Source organism: Pyrus communis, chromosome 12 (assembly GCF_963583255.1).
Source record: "Pyrus communis chromosome 12, drPyrComm1.1, whole genome shotgun sequence".
NCBI lineage: Eukaryota > Viridiplantae > Streptophyta > Magnoliopsida > Rosales > Rosaceae > Pyrus > Pyrus communis.
Genome location: NC_084814.1, coordinates 22,850,410 through 22,874,197, shown reverse-complemented (window position 1 = coordinate 22,874,197; position 23,788 = coordinate 22,850,410). Strand labels below are relative to the sequence as shown.

The 23,788-nt window shown below is 37.3% G+C and overlaps 2 protein-coding genes and 1 pseudogene across 2 annotated transcripts; 1 reads left to right on the top strand and 2 right to left on the bottom strand.

Annotated features, from left to right (window-relative positions):
* Positions 1 to 323: 323 nt before the first annotated feature.
* LOC137711351 (LRR receptor-like serine/threonine-protein kinase FEI 2) lies at positions 324 to 4,660 on the bottom strand. Its single transcript, XM_068450578.1, has 13 exons — positions 4,365 to 4,660; positions 3,882 to 4,017; positions 3,704 to 3,775; positions 3,543 to 3,614; positions 3,329 to 3,400; positions 3,085 to 3,156; positions 2,914 to 2,985; positions 2,433 to 2,542; positions 2,104 to 2,277; positions 1,687 to 2,019; positions 1,306 to 1,560; positions 818 to 951; positions 324 to 715 (listed from the first exon to the last, which is right to left on the bottom strand). Exons 1-13 carry the CDS (start codon positions 4,450 to 4,452, stop codon positions 491 to 493), a joined length of 1,815 nt encoding a protein of 604 aa, XP_068306679.1. The 5' UTR covers positions 4,453 to 4,660; the 3' UTR covers positions 324 to 490.
* A 5,895-nt stretch (positions 4,661 to 10,555) lies between these two features.
* Positions 10,556 to 16,235, bottom strand: LOC137710195 (ent-kaurenoic acid oxidase 2-like; annotated as a pseudogene).
* Positions 16,236 to 16,874: 639 nt separating this feature from the next.
* LOC137710194 (protein NRT1/ PTR FAMILY 2.8-like) lies at positions 16,875 to 22,065 on the top strand. The gene is made up of 5 exons (XM_068449140.1): positions 16,875 to 17,390; positions 17,460 to 17,595; positions 19,669 to 19,836; positions 19,946 to 20,163; positions 20,522 to 22,065. The coding sequence occupies exons 1-5, from the start codon at positions 16,875 to 16,877 to the stop codon at positions 22,019 to 22,021; spliced, it is 2,538 nt and encodes an 845-aa protein (XP_068305241.1). The 3' UTR covers positions 22,022 to 22,065.
* The last annotated feature ends 1,723 nt before the right edge of the window (positions 22,066 to 23,788 follow it).

Genomic DNA, 23,788 nt, shown 5'->3' with positions numbered 1-23,788 from the left:
AAAGTCTTCAGTTTAGTTGGTCTTTTACTGAGATGACTTAATTTCTGGTATAAAAAATCACTAGGTCTACAGTTAAAAATTCACCATTCCGGTCACAATGAAAATTTTCTTGTGGTCGAAGTCTTCCGTTCCCAATATGCTTATACAAAAAGTTAAAAACAAACGAACGGTCACAATGTTGTCTCATTTGTTGTCGTTTGCCTAACATTTGCATCAGCTTTCACTGTTTTCATTTTCTTCTCTGCGGATTTTGGCTTTCTCTATTGTTTGTTTCCTTTTGGGATTTCTAACGAAGCATCCAGTGACCAAAAACAAATTACAAATAAAAGAAAACAATGTACATGTAGAAATTGGAAACCATGGTTTGTCTGATACATAGGTAATTTACATTCTTGCCCCCTAGGGAGGGGCAGGGACAACAACCAAACTCAATAGAATCATGAATGAGCAGTCTGTAATCCTGCAGTCATTAGGCCTTTTAGCCTGGTGATCAGCAATGATCCGAATGAGACTCGTAGAAATCGCTCGGGCACGGTGACATGACCTCTTGCTCTAGCAACTGCAATACCTGGTTCATTGATGGCCGGTCATCAGGGTTTGCATCGGTGCACCTTGCCGCGATTTCAAGAATTGCTTCCACGGTTTCAGCATCCGCATCTTTGCACCTTTTGTCTACTACTTCATGCAACCTGTTTTCTTTCAATTGGGTGTTCATCTGCAGATTAATGAATGCATGTATGAGACAAACCATTGTCTTACATGAAAAATATGAATGCATGTATCTGTCTTCGTAATTTTATGAAGGAAAGGAGCTTACCCAACCAACAACATTTAAGCCTCGTTTTACAAACGTTGGATCAGTTGGTCTTTTTCCGGTCACAAGCTCTAGCAATAGAACTCCGAAGCTATATACATCTGACTTCTGGGTGGCTCTCCCACTTTGCAGATACTCTGCAATAACCAAAAACCAATTGATTAGCATCTCCATAAATTTCATATTTCAATATTATCAAGCGGTTGGTTAGTCGTCTCATATTTTGATCAAGCAGATTTTTAACTTTTAGGGCAGGGATAATTCATCCAGCACTCATTTAGTTGTGTGATTATCAGATGCTCTTATTTGGAGGACAGTAACATTCACTAAATAGTAAATCATGGTCAGGATGTCCAACATAAGTGACTCTATATCGAAATCTGTAATGATTGAACTGTGCAATCACCATAATCTAGCTCTACCATATATACTTACAGAAGGAAACAGGGTTACGAAATGCATACAAGACCATAATATGGGAAAACACAAACCTGGAGCCAGATAGCCAAAGGTGCCAGCCACCACTGTCGTAACATGGGCATCCTCATCCACCAAAAGCTTTGCAAGACCAAAGTCAGAGACATGGGGATCCAAGTTTTCATTTAGAAGAATGTTGCTCGATTTTATGTCACGGTGTACTATCTTCGGAGAGCAGTCATGGTGCAGGTATGCTATGCCTCGAGCAGAACCCAGGGCTATTTTTAAACGAGCATTCCAGTTCAAAGGCCGCTCTTCCATCCCATGCTCTAAAGGAGATAAAGAAAATAAGAAAAGAAAAAAAAAAGAGAATCAAATAAGCATTCACATCTATCTAGCTAGTCTGTCCCCAAAAAAGCACTCAGTTATAGCACATTCTGAGTGGTGACACTTACCATGTAACAAATCATCTAAACTGCCCATAGCTAGATAATCATATATGAGAAGCTTTGAAACAGGGAGCCTGCAGTAGCCTCGCAGGTTAACTAGATTTATATGCTTAATACTACCCAAGATCTCTAACTCCCTCTCAAAAACTTGATCACATCCTTCCCGACTTCTATCAATCCTTTTAACAGCAAAGGTACCACAATCATTCATAACCATTCTGTATACAGTGCCAAATCCTCCCGATCCTACAACATCCTCTTCATCGAGTGACTCTAGCTTTTCAATGATTTCACTTGAAGGGTAGGGCATATCACCATGGAAAGTAATGAGTTTTGTACCTGTCAAATGTTCAAATTTTTGTCAGCAACCATAATAAAGTTTGAGTTTATAACTGTATGAAGTCCAGAAAACATTGAGCTTACTTGCTTCTTGATTTACTTGCTTTTTAACTTCAGTGTATTTTTTTGCCACTCTTTCCTTTTTCGATGGTAACCGAACCCAAAGGAAGGTAAGGAGAATGAAAAATGCAATGCCCAACGCAGACATTGCACCAATGAGAACTCCCTTGATATAATGAGAAGATCGTTTAGAAGGCACTGGAATATCCACAGTGAATGCAACAAATTAGCATAAGCAGATTGCTGCTTTTTACATAAGAACTTGGTTAAACATGAGTTACAAAGTTACAGAACAGCATTTTATAAAACTTGTTGTTCGCCTATAAGCCGATGAAAAGGGATCGAGAACTTGCCTGATGCTTCATCACTTGTAGCAGTATGTGGTAGCACTGCAGGAAATCCCAGTGAGGTCCGACAGGGCTTGCGCACTTGTTGGCCACAAAGATCTAGATTGCCAATAAACCTATGAATGTTCAAGGAAATTTCAGAACAAGACACATTACACAAATGCTTAACACAGGAAGGAGAGAGAATATATTGACAGTTCTATCCGTACTGCATATAGTGCACAATTGGTGCCATATAATTACTGAAAAGTTAGTGGAAACATCTTTATTTGTGAATTAATTTATCAACCAATTCAAAACTTTACAGCCAAATCAGTCTTTGAGTGCACGCACACGTGCGAGTGCCACACACACACAAGACTCGGTCACTTGGGAAACAAGAGTGAGTGTGTTCGATTGGATTAGGCCATTTTCAATCAACATGCATGTGTCGACGGAGACAATACAATTTTGGAATGAATGATGTGATGAGGGTATGAGTACTTACGAATTGTTACCAAAAGTGCTTAGAACTCCAACGTCTGGGATTTCACCGCTGAAGAAGTTGGTGGACAAGTTCCTATGACATATAGAGGCAGTTATACTATTGAGACACCAATCCAACTAAAAAACTGTGACATAGAATACCATTTGGTACTTAGTTATAATTGGAGCTTACAAGGAGTGTAATTTTGAGAGGCGGCCGATAGATGAAGGTATAGCACCTTTTAATAAATTGCTTGATAAATCCCTAAAATTTCATTGGAAAGTTCATCAAAACATGAGTAAATATTAAAATCAGTCAGTTGCAATTACTATGATGATAATTCGGAAACCAAATTCCCAAAACAAGCGTTAGATAATTAAGCGCCCTATAGACTCCGTAACAAAAAATATAAGAACAAAGACAAAAAAATTCTTACAGTATGGTGAGATAAGAAAGGTTTCCGATATCTGATGGAATACCACCTTGGAGATAGTTAGCCCTCAAGTACCTAACAGATAGAAGACAAAGTATGCAATGCTCAAATTCTAGAGTCACATAACATAAATAGATGGCAAAGTGACAACTGAAATATATTTTACAACCCAAAGAAGAAACAGAAATGAGCAAAATCGCTTCGGGTTTCCACTTACAGAGCCCTAAGCTCAGCACAATTGGTAATTTCATTAGGAATGTTTCCATGTAAGCTGTTTTGGTGAAGTGCCCTGGTTCACATTGAAAAAGCACAATCAGAAGAAAATCAAAATAGAAGGACTTCTCAGCTGAGTTTTTACTAGTTCAGTATTGGACTCACAATCTTTGTAATCTGCTGAGTTTACCAATGCTGGGAGATATGGTGCCTCCTAGTTGCATGTAAGGCAAGTTACTGCAAAACCCAATTCAAAATATACGAAAAGCACTTTGAAAATAAGCAGATTAAATCAAAAGCATTTTGAGGAAATTGAAAAATAGGGTTTGAAATTTTGACTTACATAGAGATGACTCTAAGTTCCTGAGGATGGCAAGTAATGCCAGTCCATTTACAGGGTGATTCATCAGAATCCTGCCAGTCACTGAGAACATTTCTGCTGTCATTCAAAGTGCTTTTGATTTCCAACAATGCCAAACCTGAAGCAAAATTATTACCAAAAAATATTAAAAACAAGATTAATATAAAACCTTAATATAATATTGAGGAAATGCAGAAGGAATGTAAGTTAGCCATTAAAGATTTGATTTTTATATATCTGTCATTAATGACCAAAGAAAATCGTAAACAAGGAAAATTCAACTAATTGACTAGTTAAGTAAATTTCTATCATAAACAAAGAAAAGATGAAAACTTTAACCAAATGCCTCCATTTTTCATCAACAAAAAGTTCAGAAAAGCCAAAAAATTAAAGATATTAGACCAGAAAAAATTAGATTAAAAAAAAAACACCCAGCAAAACAGAAAAGTGGAAGGTTTTTCTTACCATCTGGGCTGAGAGCAAGAGAGCAATGGGAGGAGAAGATTGCAGCTGAAATTACTGAGAAAACCCAAACCAAGAAACCCTTCTTCATCTTCTTGTTTCTGAGCTCAGCCACTTTACTCACTGTACTCAAAGTTCCAGGGTTTGAGAAGTAGAGAGAAAGTAGTGGGAGAGTTTCAAAAGTTTCAAACTATGATGGCAAGTTGGCAACAGTGGGTAGAGTGTAGAGTGAGAAGCAAGCTGGGGGGAAAGGTGGGGTACCACCCATTACATTTTTGAAGATTCATGAGCAGAGTGAAGGACAGACTTTCGAAAATGAGAGAGAGAGAGAGAGAGAGAGATTTTTGAAGCACGAAAAGAGAGAGAGAGAGAGAGAGAGAGAGAGAGAAAGAGAGAGAGATTGCTTTATTCTATATATAATTCATGAGCAGAGTGAAGGACAGACTTTCGAAAATGAGTCTGGAAAGTTGTGCAGAAACAATGGCCGTTGTCCACGAATTCAAAAATTTGACCATAAGCCTTCACAGCCTCGTCTGCAGATTCACAACAAGTCGCTACAGATGGTGGCCACGTATCATGTCTGATCTCCGGACGGCAATTGTATTGAATGCTTCCCAGCGGTTGAACAAAGTTGCCGTACAGTGGTCAAGACTCAACGTTGCAGTGCAGCAGTAGTACAAGCTGACCCTACAGTGGCAACGAGTCTCCTTAATGTTGAAAATTGCATGAAGAAAATTGGATTAAATGGACAGAAGTTAATTATATTTATTTTGCCTCTAAAATTATGGTGTTCTTTCATTTGGTCCTTAAGAACAGTTCCACCGGAGCAACAAGAGGCCAGCATCCAGTGGAAAAAACAGGCTGGGACTCAGCCAATCCACTTCAGCCCGTGTGTTTGCCTGGCACCCAGCCCAAGCTGGTCTCCAGACCAGCCCATTTTTGACAGACCTGGGGACCGGCCTGTTTGTGTTTTTAAGCTTGGTGCGTGTCCTAGCGAGTAGCAGACAACAAAATCAGAGGTAGGGCCCAGCAGCGCAGGCGCATTAACCTCTCCCCCGGGTGGGCGACGTGGCCCAATTTTTACCGTTGGATTTCCAACAGCTAGTTATTCTAGACCGTTGGATTTCCAACAGTAAAAAAAATTTGAATTTCACTTTTAAACTGGACCGTCCGATCACAGATCAACGGTCCACGTTTTTTTCCCAAAAAATTAAGAATTTCACTTTTAAAAAATACATAAAATTTTTAATAAATTCAGAAATTCAGAAATTAAAAATAAAAATATTATTTATTATTATTTTATAATAAAAATAATAATATTTTAATAAAATGAACTAGGCTATTTTTTTAGGAGTGGAGATGTTTTGGCCTATTACTGTTCACTGTAGTCTATTACTGTTCACTTGAGTGGATAAATGGGCTGGGTGCTAGCGCAAAGTCTTTAGGGATGGAATTGCTCTAAATTCTTCTTCCGTCCCATCCCTAAACTTTTTAAAATCGATAGAATTGGTCATGTGCTGCACATAACCTAGGTGCTGTGACATTTGCCTCGGATTTTGGGTGAAAATTGCACAATGCATAGACATTTTTGTTTGATAATGTTGGTGTAAAACACCAAGCTAAGATGCAGCCCATCTTCATAGGTAGGAGAAATTTTTTATTGTGACGGGAATACGAGTGGTACACCACATGTTTTTATGTAATTGGTGGAAAATTTTATTTTTTTAAGTTATTAACTTTTTAACACATATATCTGCCAATTTGTATAGTAACACGTGGTATACCACCTTATGTGCCGGTCACACTGCAAATTTTCTTCATAAGTAGGAAGAAAAGATGAAGAGATAGAAATGGATGCAGGACATGGATGGATTGATTGGTTTTTATGTCGCGTGTCAATTATTTTAAGAATTGATTTTCAACTCAAAGTGACAACGTCTATGTGTTTTTTTGGAATTGCTTTTAAAATTATTGAAAATGTTTTTTGATTAAATGTTTTTTATTCTAAAAGTAGTTAAATGCTTTATAAAAGAAGCACCAGTTATATGTTTCTTGTATGAAGCAATAAAGTATTTTTTTCATAATTCACTTACTTTTTAAAAGCACTTTCAAACGAACCATAAATTTCAGACGTGCAAATTGTACCTAAATGGTCGACTTGAACTTGGCGGTTTCTTACTTTGTTTTTCCAATGGCAAACCCACAAGTCACGTACTTTTGCTAATTTTGTAACAGACGTTAATAATAGTTATCGTTAGACATACTTTCAAAAGTTAAAGAACAATTTTAGATGAAAACAATAATAATAATTAAGGATCGAAGTGAAAACCGTGCGTCTTTATGCACCAAGAAGCTGTGCTCAAAAATCCTTCAAAGGGGTAGGTGTGTCTTTTGCTAAAATAACTGTTTTGATTACTTCAAATTCTGGAGGTAAACCGGATAAAGTAACAATCATATAATCATTTTCAGTAATTTTTTAACAGTGTGAAACTCAAGTTGATTTACTCTAATCACATACACGTAAGCAAATCTTTCTTGAAGACAGTCCCAAGCCTCTTGAGAGGTCTTGTAGCCAATCACATGATCCATTGCCTCATCAGAGAGTGAATTAGCAGACTTAACAAAGCTAAATCCTTCTTAACCGATTCCTTGTAAGCAATGGTAATCTCTTTAGTTATACCAGCATCAAGACTAATATAGTATTTAGGTGGACATTGTGACTCACCATTTTTTTTTTTTGGGTTAAATGATAGATTTGGTTAGATTCTATATTAGATTAGAAGTTGACGGGGTTGGAATTCACTCTGTAATGCAAGGACTCAACACATTTCTATCACTGTGGTAAATAATCACTTGCTTGTGACTCACCATTAAAGAACTCAAAAAGATCATAGCCCCTTAGACCTACTCCAACCCTTGAGTAAAACTCAAATTTTAGGTTCTAAGCCTATCACAACTTGCTCCAATCCTTGAGGCAAATATGAGTTTTAACCCAAAACTCATTTCTGAGGCAAATTTAGCCCAAGATTCCCCCTAGGTTAGTGGAGCTGGTCCATTGTATATATGTATATTTTTTTACTTTTATATTTATAAATTCATTAAATACAACGGTGAAGATCTAATATGATCAAATCTAATAGTAAAAAAAAAAAAAAAAAAAAAAAAAAAAAAAATCTAACGGTCCAAATTCAAATCCAATGGCTAAAGTAATTAAAAAAAATTATTTTATGTGTTTCATATTTTTTTCATAGTATTTCACGAGTTTCATGATGTCTGTTTAGAGATTTTTTGTGACATCCCGTCCCGAAATTATCGAAATCGTACGTGTGAAATGACATTGTTACCCCTAGTTCGTTTCGTTTACACTTCGTGGCTGTTTTGGGTTGTGTTGGCATGTGTTGGGCCACACACACACCCTCTCACTCTCACTGTCTCTCTGTCTTTTTCCCCGTCTCTCTCTCCCGAGCTCCATTCCTTCCCTTCTCTTTGGAAACGTACGGACACACACACAACTACACCAAACCCTTACAGATCGAGGAAACCAAGTACACCTTTAAGCTCGTGAGGTTGAGAGGAGCACGATCGTACCATTTTCAGGTGAGAACTCTAATGTTTTCACGTCGTTTCAAGGTGGTCCGATTTGAGTACTATTCATGCGAACGTAAATACTAACGTTTTAGGAAATTTGAAGCTTGTAGGTAGCTTGGTGGTGTCCCAAGGAGCCTCAGAGTGCTTCGTCTAAAGAGTTTTGACGTCGGGATCACCGTGGTCGGAGTTGGCCGGATTTGGATAGTTTGCACAGGTAAGTTCTGGTGGTTTTTGACCCTTAAAACTTGTATATCGTTGTTCTACTAGTTCTAGGCGTTGTTTTGGTGCAAGAATCATAAAAAATGGTTGAGAAACGAGTGAGAAAACACGGTTTTAAAATTTTCCAGTTTTCGGCGCCAGCGACGTCACCGGAGGTTCGCCGGAGAAGGAGACGGAATATTCCGTCAAACTTGACGGAATATTCCTGACGCCGTTGACGGAATCCGTTAGAAATAACGGAATATTCCTCACGGCGTCAGTTGACGCCGTCAGCGTGCCAAGCACGTGCCTGCGCGTGGCCGGCGCGTGGGGGCGCGTGCGGCGGAGAAATTTTTTTCTAAAAATATGGGTGTGATCCTGAGGTTGTGTAGAGCACGTTGGTATATTCATTTGTCCAATTTGAGCAATGTATGAGAAGTTATTACGAGAAGTTGGTTATGTGCTTTAAAATTGACGTTTTTATAGTTGTTTCGCATATAGGTGATACGTATCCCGAGGACGAGCGTGGTCACTCGAGGCAGGGGGGCTACAACCCTTCCACATACCAGTGAGTGGGCTTTTGGTTTTCCGTATATACCTATATACAATTATTTTCCCAGAAATTGAGTAAAAATGGTTATTTGTCTTATGCCATGCATATTATTATTATTGATTATGCACCCTTAGCCGCATTATTAGTTGCATACACATACATATGCATATTGGGTGCTGTGGACGCACAGGTAAGTGCCAGGTAAGTGGTATGCATGTTTATATTCAGTAGTGGTTTGAGATGCTTAGAGAGCTCATAACCTGCACCCCCGGTGTTAGTGCTCCCGCCCAGAGTAGGGCACAGTCCTTCACGTGATGTTCACCTCCCGCACCACACGCTCAGCTTGGATCCAAGTTAGGTGCACAATCCTGTCGTACAGACCACTTTAGGTGGTTCCGACTCGTAGGTGACCCGCGATTATTCGCACAGCCTTCACGTGATCGTAGCACTAGAGCGTATATATATGTTACACCCAGGCCTGTCGTACAGACCACTTTAGGTGGTTCCGACTCGTGGGCAGGTTCAGTTATTGAGTTTGAGATTTGAGCTCTATATGCAGCCGTACAGGTCACGTTAGGTGACTCCGGCTGCTAGATTATATGTTATTGATATGAGTTATACCTGAGCACTTGCATTTCATTATGAGATTGTGACATGGCATATTCTTGAGCATGATTGGCATATCTATGAACATACGTATATATGTTTATTTTCTGGGAAGTATACAGGTTTTACAGCGAGGGGTTAGAATGTATTTTTTCTAAATGGTTTTCGAAAAGCTTTGTTTTTGCCCACTCACGCTTTTGTTTTGCGCCCCTCCAGGTTCTAGTTGATTAGCAGTTTCGGTGGTTTCCTAGAGGGCTTTTCCGGCATTTCTGACAGACACTCACCAGCGTAGGGTCACCTTCGGGTGTACTGTTGTCGCATCCTTTCTTTTGGACTGCTGTAGACTTGCTCTGAACTTGTGTCTCACTTACGCTAGCACTTGTTTTAGTACTTTGTATGCTAGTTTTTAATTATTCGTACTTTTTATATTACTACTCTATTAGCTTCCGCACGTGCACATGGTTACGTCACCTTTGTGTGACGGCCAGCACTCCCTGATCTCGGTCGGGGTGTGTCATTTTTCAATATTTATCGAAATCTAAATATTTTAAAATTAAAATGTTCATAAAATTAAATTAGGATAGTCTACATAATTATTATTTTTTAAAAAGTTATTTGAATTATCCTAAATTCGTTCTTTAATACTCTCGGGCTAAAAATTTAAGCCAGAAGAGTTGGAGGAGAAAAATTATTTCTAGCCGTTAAAATTTTTAGGTTTTAACCCAAAAATTGGGGATAATCTTAGAACAGACTGCAAATGGTAACTCCATTTGAAAAAGTTGCCGTCTTGGAGTTTTATAGTGATCATCCCCAGTAAACTTTCAATTTTGACAGTATTAGACGCCATAACAATCAACCAGAAATCAACCGAACAACTTTGAATGTTAATCAATCAAACAACTTAATCTTTGCAAGCAAGAAATCAACTACTAACAACCTTCAAGAAACTATCCTTCACAATTTTATCAAGCAACCCAAAAGAATCCACCGCATCGGCCTTAACAGTGTAGAAATGAAACAACAATTCACAATCAATCATTCAATACAATTAGAAGGAATGACACTGGTCATTGAATCCTTCAAAACAAACATTTAGTAATGGCTTCGGCCTTAAAGCAAGAAGGTTGCAGAAAGATGTTCACTGCCACATTTAATCAAACATATCTGATGAAGAAAATTAAAACAGAACCTGAGAACTCCATCAGTCGAATCGAAAATCCAGACCAAGAAAGAGCAGAAAAATGGATTTCTAAAATTTTTTAATGGTGATATCAACCCCATCAACTGGTTTTGGATGTGCCAGATAACTCATCCCTGCATCTGGATTGACCAATTCCCATCTGAAAAATTCAAGTACATAATGTTCATTAGTAAATGCATATTGATACATATTTAATAATCATAAGAGTTGAGATGGTTTCCTCCTTACTTGTTATTTGGACCCAAATTTACACCATCGGTCCATATAATCAAGGCCGTTGAGTAAGCATAGCTCACAACCGTTGGATGGAAAGTGAAGATAATTTTGTTATTGTTAAAGGATAATATTATGATTTTTATCATAATAATTATTTTTTAATATGAATTATCTTGACATATTTTTAAACAGGATAGATAGGATGCATATTATATCCCCAAGCAAGCAGTGTAGTTCGAATGGGATTGGAATTCTTGTCATCGTATTGGAGCAGCATGGGTTTGATCATAATTGTTAAGATGCATGATCTGCATGCATGCATGGGATAATGATGAGGTAAAAATAATGTGATGTGATAATCACAAGTGAGGTGATATTGCAATCTGCTTGCAATTAGCTTTGCATGTTGAAGCGTGTGGAATTAGATATCATGGCTGGATGAGTTGTTTTAATATTAATGGAAGGCCACGTTAGTGGGCTCGACATATGCGTTGAATTTCTATCAAGAAATTTAGGTTCACATGGAGATCAAAAGGGATTTAGTTTGGTCACAGGTGGTATATCAAGAGTATCCCGATAGCATCACAGAGAGACGGGTGCAATTTGGAAAACGTATTGGCAGGTCGCAGCTAAAAAGCATGAAGAAGACCTCACTGCTATAAATGTAAGACGATGTGCAACATGTCTAGGCTTCTCCAATTCAACACACAAACTGCCTTGCACAAACTCTCGCTCTACGCGAAACCTCTCAAGAACCTTGAGATTTTTATTTTCTTTTTCCGCCAACACATCTTCAGTTTGGATAAACAGCATTGTGAAGGCAACCGGTGACATCTGACATCTTCAGTTTGGATAAACTACACTGTTGCCGTAGAATTAGCCGACCGTGGAGCACCTTCAGTTTGGATAAATAGCACTGCGTCGAGGCTGACTGGTTATCTATCCAAGTCTCGGTCGAGAAGGATTTTCGAATCCTTATTGGCAGAGGTCATCTCATTAGCTTTTTCGGTGAAGTGAGGTGTTACAGATTACTACATTCAGCACACTGAAAGTCGAATTTGATATTGAACTTCGCAGAACTAGCAGCCTTGTCTTCAGGCTCTAGAACCCGAAGGCCGAGACGTGTTCCTTCCTCAGCTGCAGTCACAAGATCAAGAAATCAGCAGAGCGCCCAACGCCACATCAACATATTTTACTTTTCGGCTGAGCTTGGCCGACGAGTTGGCACGCCCCGCACATAACCGAATGACATAGTTAGCTTATTAATTACTCGGCCTGCGCACCACATAGGTTTGGTAGTTTTTAGGGTTAACACTTGTATCCTGTTGCCAAATGATGTAACAAGATTGTGAGTTGGGTTCTAACAAGCATGTTTCTAGCACATATTCTTGATCCACCACCAAAAGCTTCATATGTTCCGGGCTTAGCTGGTTTCTGAACAATGAAAATATATTGATTCAATAGATAAATAATAATTATAACAAAAAGGTACGCTTGAAAGTACTTATAAAATAGCTAAAAACGATTTCTAATCACCAAAAACGCTTCTAGCAATGTTTGACATAAAAAGTTATAAGTGTTAATAAAAACTCTTGAAGCTTTTTTTGGAAGAAGTTTTTCGAGAAATGCTTGCATTTTTGTTCAAATTTATTTATATGCTTCTTAGAAGTGTTTAATATAAGTGTTTTTTTTTTAAGAAGTACCTCCAAACAGACCTATTCATTATGTCATACAGAAATATAGGCTCACATTCCATCCGTCTGGATTCAAGCACATAGGATCATCAAAATTCTCTGGATTTGTGTGGTGATATCGAAGCCAAAGAATCACTTTCCAACCCTTGGGTATTTTATATCCAGCATGGATTTACCAACTTGATTAGCTACAATTATGGGACTGCAAACTAGCACAGCCAATATTAGAAATAGTTCCAAGTACACCAACCATGCATTTGATTTGAATTCCTAAACCCTAAATTTGCAGCAACATGCCAACACACATGGTGCATGTATCCTATACGTACCTTTATACTCAGCTTCCCTGACGGCCATTCGGAAAATAAAAGCTGAAACGTTGGCCATTCTTATTGTTTCTTCGACCACCTGAATGCAAAGTGCATAATGTTTGGCTTGAGTTAATTTTGTAACGATCAATAATAGGGAGTTTTAACGAAACACTTCTAGTACTGTTCACTTTTAACGAAAAACCATATTTTTACCTTTTTTCTGGTACTATTCATTACACCTTTATTTGTCATTTTTCATTAAAATTAAAGTTTTTTTGGACTTTTTGTTAGTTTTCCTTTAATAATATGGCCTCCTTTTCTTCCCAAAAATGTTTACACTTCATTTATATGAGGATGTGAAGGTAAAAAAAATTTGACATTGATGAAATGAGAAATCTTGCACGGGCTTATAAGAGGTTGGATTACTTCCCATATTGCCAATTGGTTTTATGGTATAGAACCTCAAGTTTCTTCATCATATCAAAGCAGGTTGACTCACGTGCAAAGCTCAATGGCCACACGTACTCCACGTCACCCAATTTGTGTTGTTCACGTGTTTGGCTTGAAAACTTACCACATGTGAGGGGGCGTGTGATGATATAAAGGTAAAAAGTTCCACATCAGTGAAAAAAAAACCTTGCAAGGGCTTATAAGAGGTTTGGCTATTCCTTACATTGTTAATTGATTTTATGATGGAACCTCAACTTGATTATAGACAATATATACCTTGTTTGTGTATTTCATTTTTGAAACATCTTCACTTGTAATAAAACCCCCTTTCTTGTTCTTCTTTATAGCCATATTCTCCTCCTGTATGTAAGTCCAAATTAGAACTCCAAGATTATCAAAATAACTTAGAGTCTGTTTGGTATCTTTTTTTATACCAATTTCAAATACAAAAATTGAGTCTCAGAAGAATACCAAACAAGCCATTGATTATTGAGAAACTAACTTTCTTTGTTTTGATTATTATTAGTATGCTATCAACTAGAATACGGGGGTGATCGTAATCGTACCTGAAGCTTTTTTAGGACAGTAGGGTGCTTGGCTAAATAATATATAGCCCACATTGACGCAATGGAAGTAGATATCCACCTACAACGAGGCTGACGATGTTATCTACCACCTCTTGGTCACTTAGTTTATTACCTTCCTCATCTTTAATTTGCATAAGCCCATCCATGAGATCATTTGTCACTAGTTTTTGGCTCTTCTTCTTCTCCAGCTCCAGCCTGAAAATGGCCTCAAGCTTCTGCCTACACTGCAGAAATTCATCCACATGCATATATACATATATCAAATTCATTAGTGAAACTTGATGGAATCAATCATACCAAATGCATGCAGTACAAGAGAAAAATATCAACGACCATATATATGCATCAAACAAAATGACGTGTCTAATAACTAACATTCACATATATTCCATGAAACATGATGACGTATCTATAGGAAACTATATGTGCCTAATAACTCAACGGACACATCTGGTCTTTTTAGACACATCATCGTGTCTAGCGGATATATCTGATCATTGATGCTTGATTTTTTTTCTTGTACAGTGGGAATTTAAATGCTTTCAATTGATTTTTGCGGTGAAATCAGTTAAGATTAAGGAACTGACGAGCATGGTGAAAGGCAGTTCCAGGAATGTTTAATGGTTGAGCTCTGTAACCTTTCATCAATCCTTCGAACAAGTTATCAATGGTATCTAGGAGAGGTCCAGGGCTCCAAACTTCCAAACAGTTTTCCAATATTTTCAAACGTCACCTTCTTAGTTTCGTCAAAAGCTTTGACTTTGCCCTTCTGAGCCCATGAATCGAGTGCAGCTATGATGCGTGGTTGGACTAGCTGGGCAATTCGCCGGAGAGCGTCCGGCTGATTAATAGCCTTTGTGACGTAACCTCTGAGCCTGGCATGGGACTTCCCACTAACTGCCACCGGAGAAGTGTGACCCATAAGATCAACGCAAGGCCATTCTAGGATGAAGGTGTCGTCTGATTGGAATACAAATTTGTTGACTGTTGGGAAACATGCTATGATGGACGGTGATCCAAAGAGGTAGGTTCTGTACAATCCTACTCTATCACCATAACTGATCATTTAATATGTGCATGACAAAGGGTGTCAACCATTTTGCACGATATTGAGAATATACCAATTTCATAGACGACTTTTACCACAAAACAAGAATTGATTAAAAAGAAAACTAATGAAAAGGGTTTAAAAACTTTGAGATTTAACGATAATAACAAAATAAAGGGTAAGGTGAATAGTATCAGGATTGACTTTTTAGTGTAAAAATATGGTTTTTCGTTAAAGTGAACAGTACCGAAAACGTTTCGTTAAAGTTCCCTTGATTAAACGCCAAATAGTTACTAACATTCATAGTCCATGGAGATGTAATTGTGGATTCACACTAAATCTTAAAAAGCAAGTTATTTATGACTGTTTTTTTTAGGGACTAAATTTTAGATCATTTATCCTCCTAATTCATCACCTATCAACACTTCTTTGAACTCGATTTTTTCGTACCTCTTTTAAAGGTATAGATTTCTGTGAGCTCAGGATTTGCTTAAATTAAAAAAAAAAAAAAAAAAAAAAAAAAAGAGCTTCTTAAAAATGTTAGGACCTTAATTGTGTTTGGTAAATGGAAAAAAAAAAAAAAACTTTAAAATTATGGATCCGAAACAGCAGAAAGCATAAGTAATTCTACGCATGCTTCTTAAAAAGCCATTTTTTTATTGGAGGCATGTGAACAGTACCAATTAACAAAACTTTCATATTGACAATCCTACCCTCGTCTTTTGTGTTAAGAACATTTTTAGCGCTATAGTTTACCAAACACTTACTTTCTTTCACAACTGTTTATTCTCACAGTACAACATAAATAGCTTGAAAAAAAAAACAATAATAAGGCTAGTTTGGGATTTATCTTACAATGTGCAAATCTTTGACAAACAATAAGTGTAAGACTAGAATTCATTATATCTACAAAGCTTATTCAAATCTCATTTGAACACTGTTGTGGATGCGAATAAAGTTTGAAAAATAGCCTAATGAATATATATGCCTTGAAGCAATAATTCAACATACTTAATTTTTTTTTTTTTTTTTATAACAAAAACTATAACATTACAAGTTTCAAACCTAAAACAAATTATTATACTTCCTCCAAACAAAAACATAGTAGAAGTACTAAAAAAGGGAAGGAAATAAAACATACTTTGCTCGTTTAGCATTGATAAAATCATCTGGAGAACGAAGAACTTTGAAGTACCACAAGAACGTGAGTAATTCACCCACAAGTGGAAGTCCCATGTGGCCGGGCGGCAACTTAGCACCGGTAGACGAATGTTGTAGTTTGAGAAGAAGCACATACCAAAGCTCATTCCACCACCACAAAAGCAACCCCAAAAGTGGCAAGCTTCCGAGAACCAAGGCCACCCCCACTCCCAAAGAGATATCCATGTATGTCCCTTGATCCTGTCTAGCTACAGAATATGTAAATCGATCCTCCCTGGCTCTTGTCCTAGCTAATGCCAGTGCCACACTTGGCTATATAGTTCTGGTTGATTCCGAGTTGATTATTCGTCTTACAAAGTTGAGCAAATAGACAAGAGAATACCAACCCCACTGAAAATGTTTCATGTCACGTCTTACTATATGATTTTGATTCCTTAATTAAATAATGAGTATTAAACTGCAGCTGTATTGTCTTTATTATTACTTCTGTCTCTATACTATATGATTTTAAATGACATTATTGTAAATGTGTGAGTTTTGTGCCGACATGTAAGCAGATCGTATTTGGATGAGTTAGTCAAATTCATATCCAATCCATTCATTAATCCGACATCCTTGGTGAGTCGCATGCTGTCAGCGAGATACTTTCCGAATTATGATTCTTTTTTGAATGCGGGAATTGGAACAAGGCCATCATACGTTTGGCGATCACTGGTGTGGGGGAGAGAGCTTCTGAAAGCTGGATTGCAATGGCGCATAGATAATGGACATAATGCACGTGTTGGTATATGATGATAAATGGGTGCCTAATGAAATGGGGTTCACAGTCACTAAGCCACCTAGAGTTTGAGAGTTTGTGATCTTATTACTGCTGATAGAGAATGGAATAATTATAGGGAGATGCTTAATGCTGGTTTTTGGGAGAGGGATGTGGAAGCTATATTGCGGATTCCGTTGACTCACGTTGAGGTGCAAGATATCCAAATTTGGCATTATGAGATGAATGGGAAGTATAGGGTGCGTAGTGGATATCGACTGGCCCGAATGATCAAAACTCTATCAAGTGAAATGGAGGGCTCGTTGAGTACGACTGGTGGTTCTCTATGGAAATGTGTGTGGGCTGTGTCTATACCTGACAAAGTTAAGCATTTTGTCTGGAGATTTTTGAAGGAAATTATCCATTGTGGCAGTAATCTTTACCAAAAAAAGATTAATCCTTCACCGTGGTGTGGACGATGTGAAGAGAAAGTGGAGAAGACTCTTCGTGCGTTATGGGGTTGTGGGAAGGTGATTGAGATTTGGAAGGAATTTAGTTGGTGGGAGGCGAGCAGGGAATGGAAGGTTCAGTCGTTCTTCAAGATTTGGAGAGCCATGGTGTTGGTCTCAACGAGGGAGGAACTCGATTTGTCTGCAATGGTTTGTTGGGCAATTTGCAATCAAAGAAATGGAAACGTTTTTTAAAACAATCAATGCCATTCTTGGGAGGTTGCTGCACGTGCGAGGCAATTGTTGGAAGAGTTTCGTCTGGTGTATGGATCGGATTGCAACCACAACAATAGGGCTGCAACTCATGTTTCCTGGCAGCCACCGACGTTAAGAGTGGTGAAAGTTAACGTGGATGGTTCTGTGCAGAGGGGGGGGGGGGGGGGGGGGGGAGTCCGAGGTATTGGCGTGATCATTCGGGATGATCAGGGGTTGGTAATGGCTGCTTCAACTCCAATCATGCTTTCTATCCACCTCTTAATATAGAGATTCATCTAACAGCTCCTAAATATAAAGAGGGAGAAAGAAGCTCATTCTGGCTCGCTATAATTAACACGCTCTCTATAATTAATGTTAATTGTTTTAATATCATTTTAAATAAATAATTAATTCATAGTAATTGTGACTCTCTAGGGAGTATGATTGGAGTACAACTTTTTTATAGAACTCCTAGAATAACTTTTGATAGTTTTAGTTAAAACTTTGCTATAAAATACAGAGAACGATAGAAGATGCTTACAAAATAAATAAACAAACATTATATGGTAGAAGGTAGTGCAATGAAAATATGTCTACACTTACTTTCAAAGTATAACAGAATAAAAGTAAATAAACTTAATTTATCTATCTCTATTATTATAATGCCAAATCTTTCTTATAAAAAAAAAATTAATAATTGCAAGCCTTTCTCTTTGGTGTTACAAGTTTCATCATAATAAGTTTCATCATAATTTTCCATAAATTGTCAGTTGATAGGGAGAGGGGATCGGTAGGATCGAATCCGTATCAGGGTGCATAGATAACATTGCTTTCTGCCATTGTAGCAAGACATTATTTGCAAATGAGCCAATTAATTAAAATGGTAAAAAAACAAAATACTCCCGTGTAAATGTACACTCTAGAAAAAATTAACATTTAAGAAAAAACACGTATCAAGTATAAGAAAAATAATTAAGAAAAAAAAAATTAGTATGGGCATGCCAAGAGACTAGTACAATGTTAACAAACACAGAACTTTGTATTAAACATTTTTTATTATTTATTTTTCAATAAATTCTGTTAACAATCAACAAAAAGCCTAATTTACAACCAAAGTGATCAGATAAGTTCTTGTTAGGCAACACATAAGTTTGGTTTTGAATATACAGTTAAAGATTGGGAGAAACTCAAGGCTTGGGATAAGAAGAAATATTTTGTTTGTAGTTTGTACTGGTTTGTTAAGGTACGTAGTGCAGGTAAACTTAGAATCCAAGTCAGTGGTCATAACTCACAAGTCATCACACCCATAACAAGCTGCTTCACATTTCTCGCACCAATCATCCATGCCAATCATAACTATGTCAACACTGCTAAACTTTCAAACTTTTTAGTTAATTAGACTCTAACCGTTTCCGATTTCATACCTTAGATAATTATCCGGGTAAGCCGGTAGAATCAAATCTGAGATAATTATCTATCCTAATTTTGATTACACTAACTAATTAAGATAAACTATTCGACAAAAAAAAAAAAAAACTAATTAAGATAAACTAAGCTCTTATATATAATAAAACAAGAGAGCTACTAGACCCACCCATTATCTTATTTTCCTATAATCCCACCCATCTTAAAAAGTTAAAAAATTAAAATGCTATTTTCTCACCCACTATTATTCCCAAAATAACCTTTAATATATACGTACATATGAAATTATAAAATTGTCTCTTAAAAAATATAACAAATAATATGTAAATGAAAACTACTAAGGTTTGCAAATTCAAATGGAAACAACAGAGGTATCCAAATTCAAAAGAATTCAACAATGACCAATTTAAAAATATGATGGACAAATTCAAATGACCAACACACAAATTATTCTTCTACCTTTTCAATGGAAACATAATCTTCTACCTCTTCCGTAGAAGCGTCATCTTCTACCTGTTCAATGAAAAAGTCGTCTAAGTCCATTGCTATTTTTTTACTTTCTCTAAATGAAAGGAGATGAAAATATGAGTTAGGGTTTAAGGTAGACAAATTGTCTCCCATGCCCAACCTGTTTTTTTTTTTTTTTTTAAATTAAGCAAAACAAGATAATTAATGTCCTTATCAATATAGACAAATTTGTAATTAAAAAATTCATTAAAAGGTGAGTGGGAAGATAAGATATTGGGTGGGAATAACATCACTATAAAACAAAAAGACGCAATGTGGTTTAAGAGAGGTTGGTGACCAGCAAATGCGAAAAACATAGAGAGGAAGAGAGGAAGAGAGAGAAGAGAGAGAGAGAGAGAGAGAGAGAGAGAGAAAGAGATGGAGAATGACAATGATTCTTCACCATTAGAGCAAGCGCTTCCTCCAAATTCTAGAAAAGGAGGATGGAGAGCTATCAAATACATTCTTGGTACACAATATCATATTATCTTGTATTCATTTTTTTTTTCATGTGATTTATGATGGGGTTTTGGCTTGCCTTTTCGTTAATTTTGTTTCGTTTGTTGATTTATATGAAGGGAATGAATCGTTCGAGAAGCTGGCTTCGATGAGTTTGATAGCCAACATCACAGTGTACTTGAGTACAAGATACAACTTAAGTGGAATATTTGTGGTAAATGTGATTAATATATGGAATGGTACATCCAATGCTGTAACACTAGCAGGTGCCTTTTTGTCTGATGCTTATCTGGGCAGATTTCGTGCTCTTCTCCTTGGATCCATATCATCTTTCCTGGTAATAATTATGATTTATCTGTCTCTCTTCTAATCAGAAGTTCTATCTCACTCTTGATTAATCAATTTAACCCATTATTTGGAATTTCAGTCTTACAAAACTCATGTTGAAGTGAAATATTTAACTGATATTCCACGTTGAAGTGAAATAATTAACTGATATTCTATACGCTTAGAACAAAAATAAAACTAGCAAGACACTAAACAGACAACAAATTAGCACCAAACTGGTGTTTATACATGGCTTATCATCGTTTAGTGTGTCCCATTTCCATTTTATTCAACACTGAATCCAGGAAAATGGTGACTTTGTACGTGAGGTTGCAAATTTTTCTTCACACTTTTTCATTTTATTTCAGGGTATGGGAGCCATAACCCTTACGGCATCTATAGATAGCTTAAGACCCTCCACCTGCAAAGAGCCAGACCATTGCCCTCAGCCCCACACTTGGCAGCTGGTCTTCCTCTACATTGCTCTTGGACTGCTCTCCGTAGGAGCAGGGTTCATCAGACCCTGCAACATTGCCTTTGGTGCTGATCAATTTGACACCAGAACAGCGAAAGGAAGGGCGCAACTAGAAAGCTTCTTCAATTGGTGGTATTTCTCTTTCACAGTTGCCCTAGTTGTGGCCCTCACTGGAGTTGTGTACATCCAGACCAATATCAGTTGGGTCATAGGGTTTGCCATTCCCACTGCCTGCCTTGCTTCCTCTATCACCATTTTCTTGTTCGGCCGCCACACTTACATTTACTTGAAGCCTCAAGGGAGCATTTTTTCGGACATAGCCAAGGTCATCACGGCTGCCTGTCGAAAATCAAGAGTTAGGGTTGCACCGGCTTCCGAGCACTCATTTTATGATCCTCCACTAAACAATGCATCTGATCAGCAACATATGATCTTGAAGCTCTCTCACACTAATCGCTTCAGGTTCCTTGACAGAGCTGCAATAATAACGAACCCAAATGAATTGGACAATCAAGGCAAGCCTAGGAGCAGTTGGAGGCTGTGCAGCCTCCAACAAGTTGAGCAACTGAAGTGCTTAGTGGCAATTCTTCCAGTTTGGGTTACGGCAATTGGGACTTTCATGTGCATGGACCAACATAGCACATTCGGGGTCTTACAAATATTGCAAACGGACAGATCCATGGGACTGCATTTCAAATTCGCACCTGGATGGATGAATATCATAGCCATGCTTGCACTTGCAACGTGGATATTCATCTACGAGCAAATTTACCTCCCGCTGGCCCGAAGAAGGAGCAGGAGGAACAAAAGACTGACAATGCAACAGAGGATCAACACTGGCATTGTGCTGTCCATTGTGTCAATGTTGGTATCTGGAATAGTTGAAGAGCATCGTCGGAAAACCGCTTTGAAACACAGATCATTTATTTCGCCCGTGAGCTTTGCGCTGCTCTTGCCACAGTTTGTCTTATCAGGGTTGACTGAGGCCTTTGCCGCTGTTTCCATAATGGAGTTTTTCACCATGCAAATGCCGGAGAGCCTGAGGACTGTTTCCGGGGCAGTCTTCTTCCTCAGCTTATCGGTTTCGAGTTATCTAGGCTCTTTGATAGTCAATATAGTCCACAAGGCAACCCAAATGAAGGGGAAAACTCCGTGGCTCGGCGGTCATGACCTTAACAAGAATAAGCTGGACTACTACTACTACATCATTGCTGGCATCGGAGTTGTAAACCTTGTGTATTTCAATTTCTTTGCTCGACATTACGTAACGGTTGGAAGGTCAGGAAAAGGGATAAGGGAGATGCAGCTGGAGAATCCGAGTGTGCATGGTTCAAGAGACCGAGTGGAACGTGAATCGAAGGATGAGGAGAAAGGGTTGGGAACTCATGCGTAGATGGAGATGGACATAATTATGTTATTTGTGCTTTTATGTTATTTATGCTATTTTGTTTGTTAAGAATAACGTACCTGGAAATGGACAATTTATTAATGCTATTCTGTTAGTTTGAAAGTACCTATATGAAGTTAGGCAGTACTAGAAAAAGCTACTCACTTGGCCGTGTGTTGCCTATTCCTTTTTCTTCGATGCAATCAACCGTAGTAGTGGATCGTGGTGTTATCCATACTCTAATGTGACAACACATGTACTTAGTTATTAAAACTGTATAGTTCATAAAATATTGATTATGTTGTCCATCTATATTATAACACGTAAATTAATAACATCACGTGATAGAGAGATCGTCACACTCAAATTTTTTACATATTTAACATGCAAATCATTTGTTTATTGTGTTTATAGTGAACACCACGTGTCTAGCTCATGTCCCTCCCAGTTGCAATGATGTAATGGAAACCATAAAAACGTAGAATACTGGAAAATGTTTGAGTGAATTTGCATACCATCAACGTGATGAATTAAATACCATCAGTCTGATGGGTGCTATGTATTTATAACGTACAGATAATTACACCAGGTTTTCAAAAAACCTATTTATGGGTTGGGAGTGGTCTATAAAATTCAAAACAACAACAATATTTGAATAAAATACAACTAACAAACTTTATCTTGAATAAATAGGACTCTGATAAAAAACTTGAGAGTTTGTATTTAAACTAAAAGTCTTACGTGGTGTAACAAACCACACACTTGTAGCTCGTGCGGTCCATATAAAAATCCATGCAAGATTTTTTCTTTTAATTCAATTTTTATCAATTTGGGTTGATAAGGGTTGGGCTGGGGTTCTTATAAAAAACGAGGATACAAATTAAAATTTGGTGTGTAGTATAGTGTTTAGAATACGGAGTGAATTCGTCCGACCAGTGTGTTCAAATAAAATAACTCAAAAGGAAAAATTGCTTTGATAATATCCAAACTACAGAAAAGAAGAGCTGGACACCAAGTCCTTTATTATGGCAGACTTACCAGTCATGAACGAAAAACATACATTACTTCTAATAAAGGGACCCAACTTTTGCATGTGATGTGCTTACAACCCAAAATACGAAGGGAAACAGAAATTGAAATTCTTTTTTTTTTTTGTCTAAATTTTTCGGATCGTGATTTCAACCTTATTAGCTAGAGTTGGGTGGGGGTAGAGAGAAATGATTTCAACATCTGAGTTGACAAGAAATTTGTTTGTGTGGCGTGAATATGGCCAAATACACAAAGTGTTATAATACAAATGATTGAAATTTTTTTTAAATATCCAACTAATTGTATCATGACAGTTGATATACTAGACTATTCTTCTTGAAAAATTTCTCACAACTTCCCAGTTGAAAATTTCATTAATTACAAATATAATTCATAATTCAATAATGCCTTATATAAACACTAGAGTTTGGAATTCAAAAGTATACATATAGCACTTGATGACAAAAATTGAGTTTCAAAGATTCCAATATCAAAAGGGAAAATTCTAGGGCACTTAGGAAAGAAAAGAAGATAACGGCTAATTAATTGGCTCAGATTTCCTCTTGATTAGAATGTCGTGTTCCCCTTCAATAATTACGTGAAAATTCCCTAGAAATTTGAGTGAGTTTGTGGACTTTAACACATGAAAAGACTAAATGATTTTAGCTATCAATTTACAAGACTTGGTGCATGGTGCATGCATCATTGATATTCACTCGATATATTTTGATAATATTAATATCA

What these genes read in the sequence shown, in the direction of transcription:
- LOC137711351 (XM_068450578.1), bottom strand. Translation starts at nt 4,452, where the DNA reads ATGAAGAAGGGTTTCTTGGTTTGGGTTTTCTCAGTAATTTCAGCTGCA. An exon ending in CTTTCTTATCTCACCATACT is followed by an intron (nt 3,157 to 3,328) that starts GTAAGAATTTTT and finishes ATGAAATTTTAG; the next exon opens with GGATTTATCAAGCAATTTAT. An exon ending in TTTAGATGATTTGTTACATG is followed by an intron (nt 1,561 to 1,686) that starts GTAAGTGTCACC and finishes TATCTCCTTTAG; the next exon opens with AGCATGGGATGGAAGAGCGG.
- LOC137710194 (XM_068449140.1), top strand. Translation starts at nt 16,875, where the DNA reads ATGCTTAATGCTGGTTTTTGGGAGAGGGATGTGGAAGCTATATTGCGG. An exon ending in AACTCGATTTGTCTGCAATG is followed by an intron (nt 17,391 to 17,459) that starts GTTTGTTGGGCA and finishes CATTCTTGGGAG; the next exon opens with GTTGCTGCACGTGCGAGGCA. An exon ending in GGTGAAAGTTAACGTGGATG is followed by an intron (nt 17,596 to 19,668) that starts GTTCTGTGCAGA and finishes GTTGGTGACCAG; the next exon opens with CAAATGCGAAAAACATAGAG.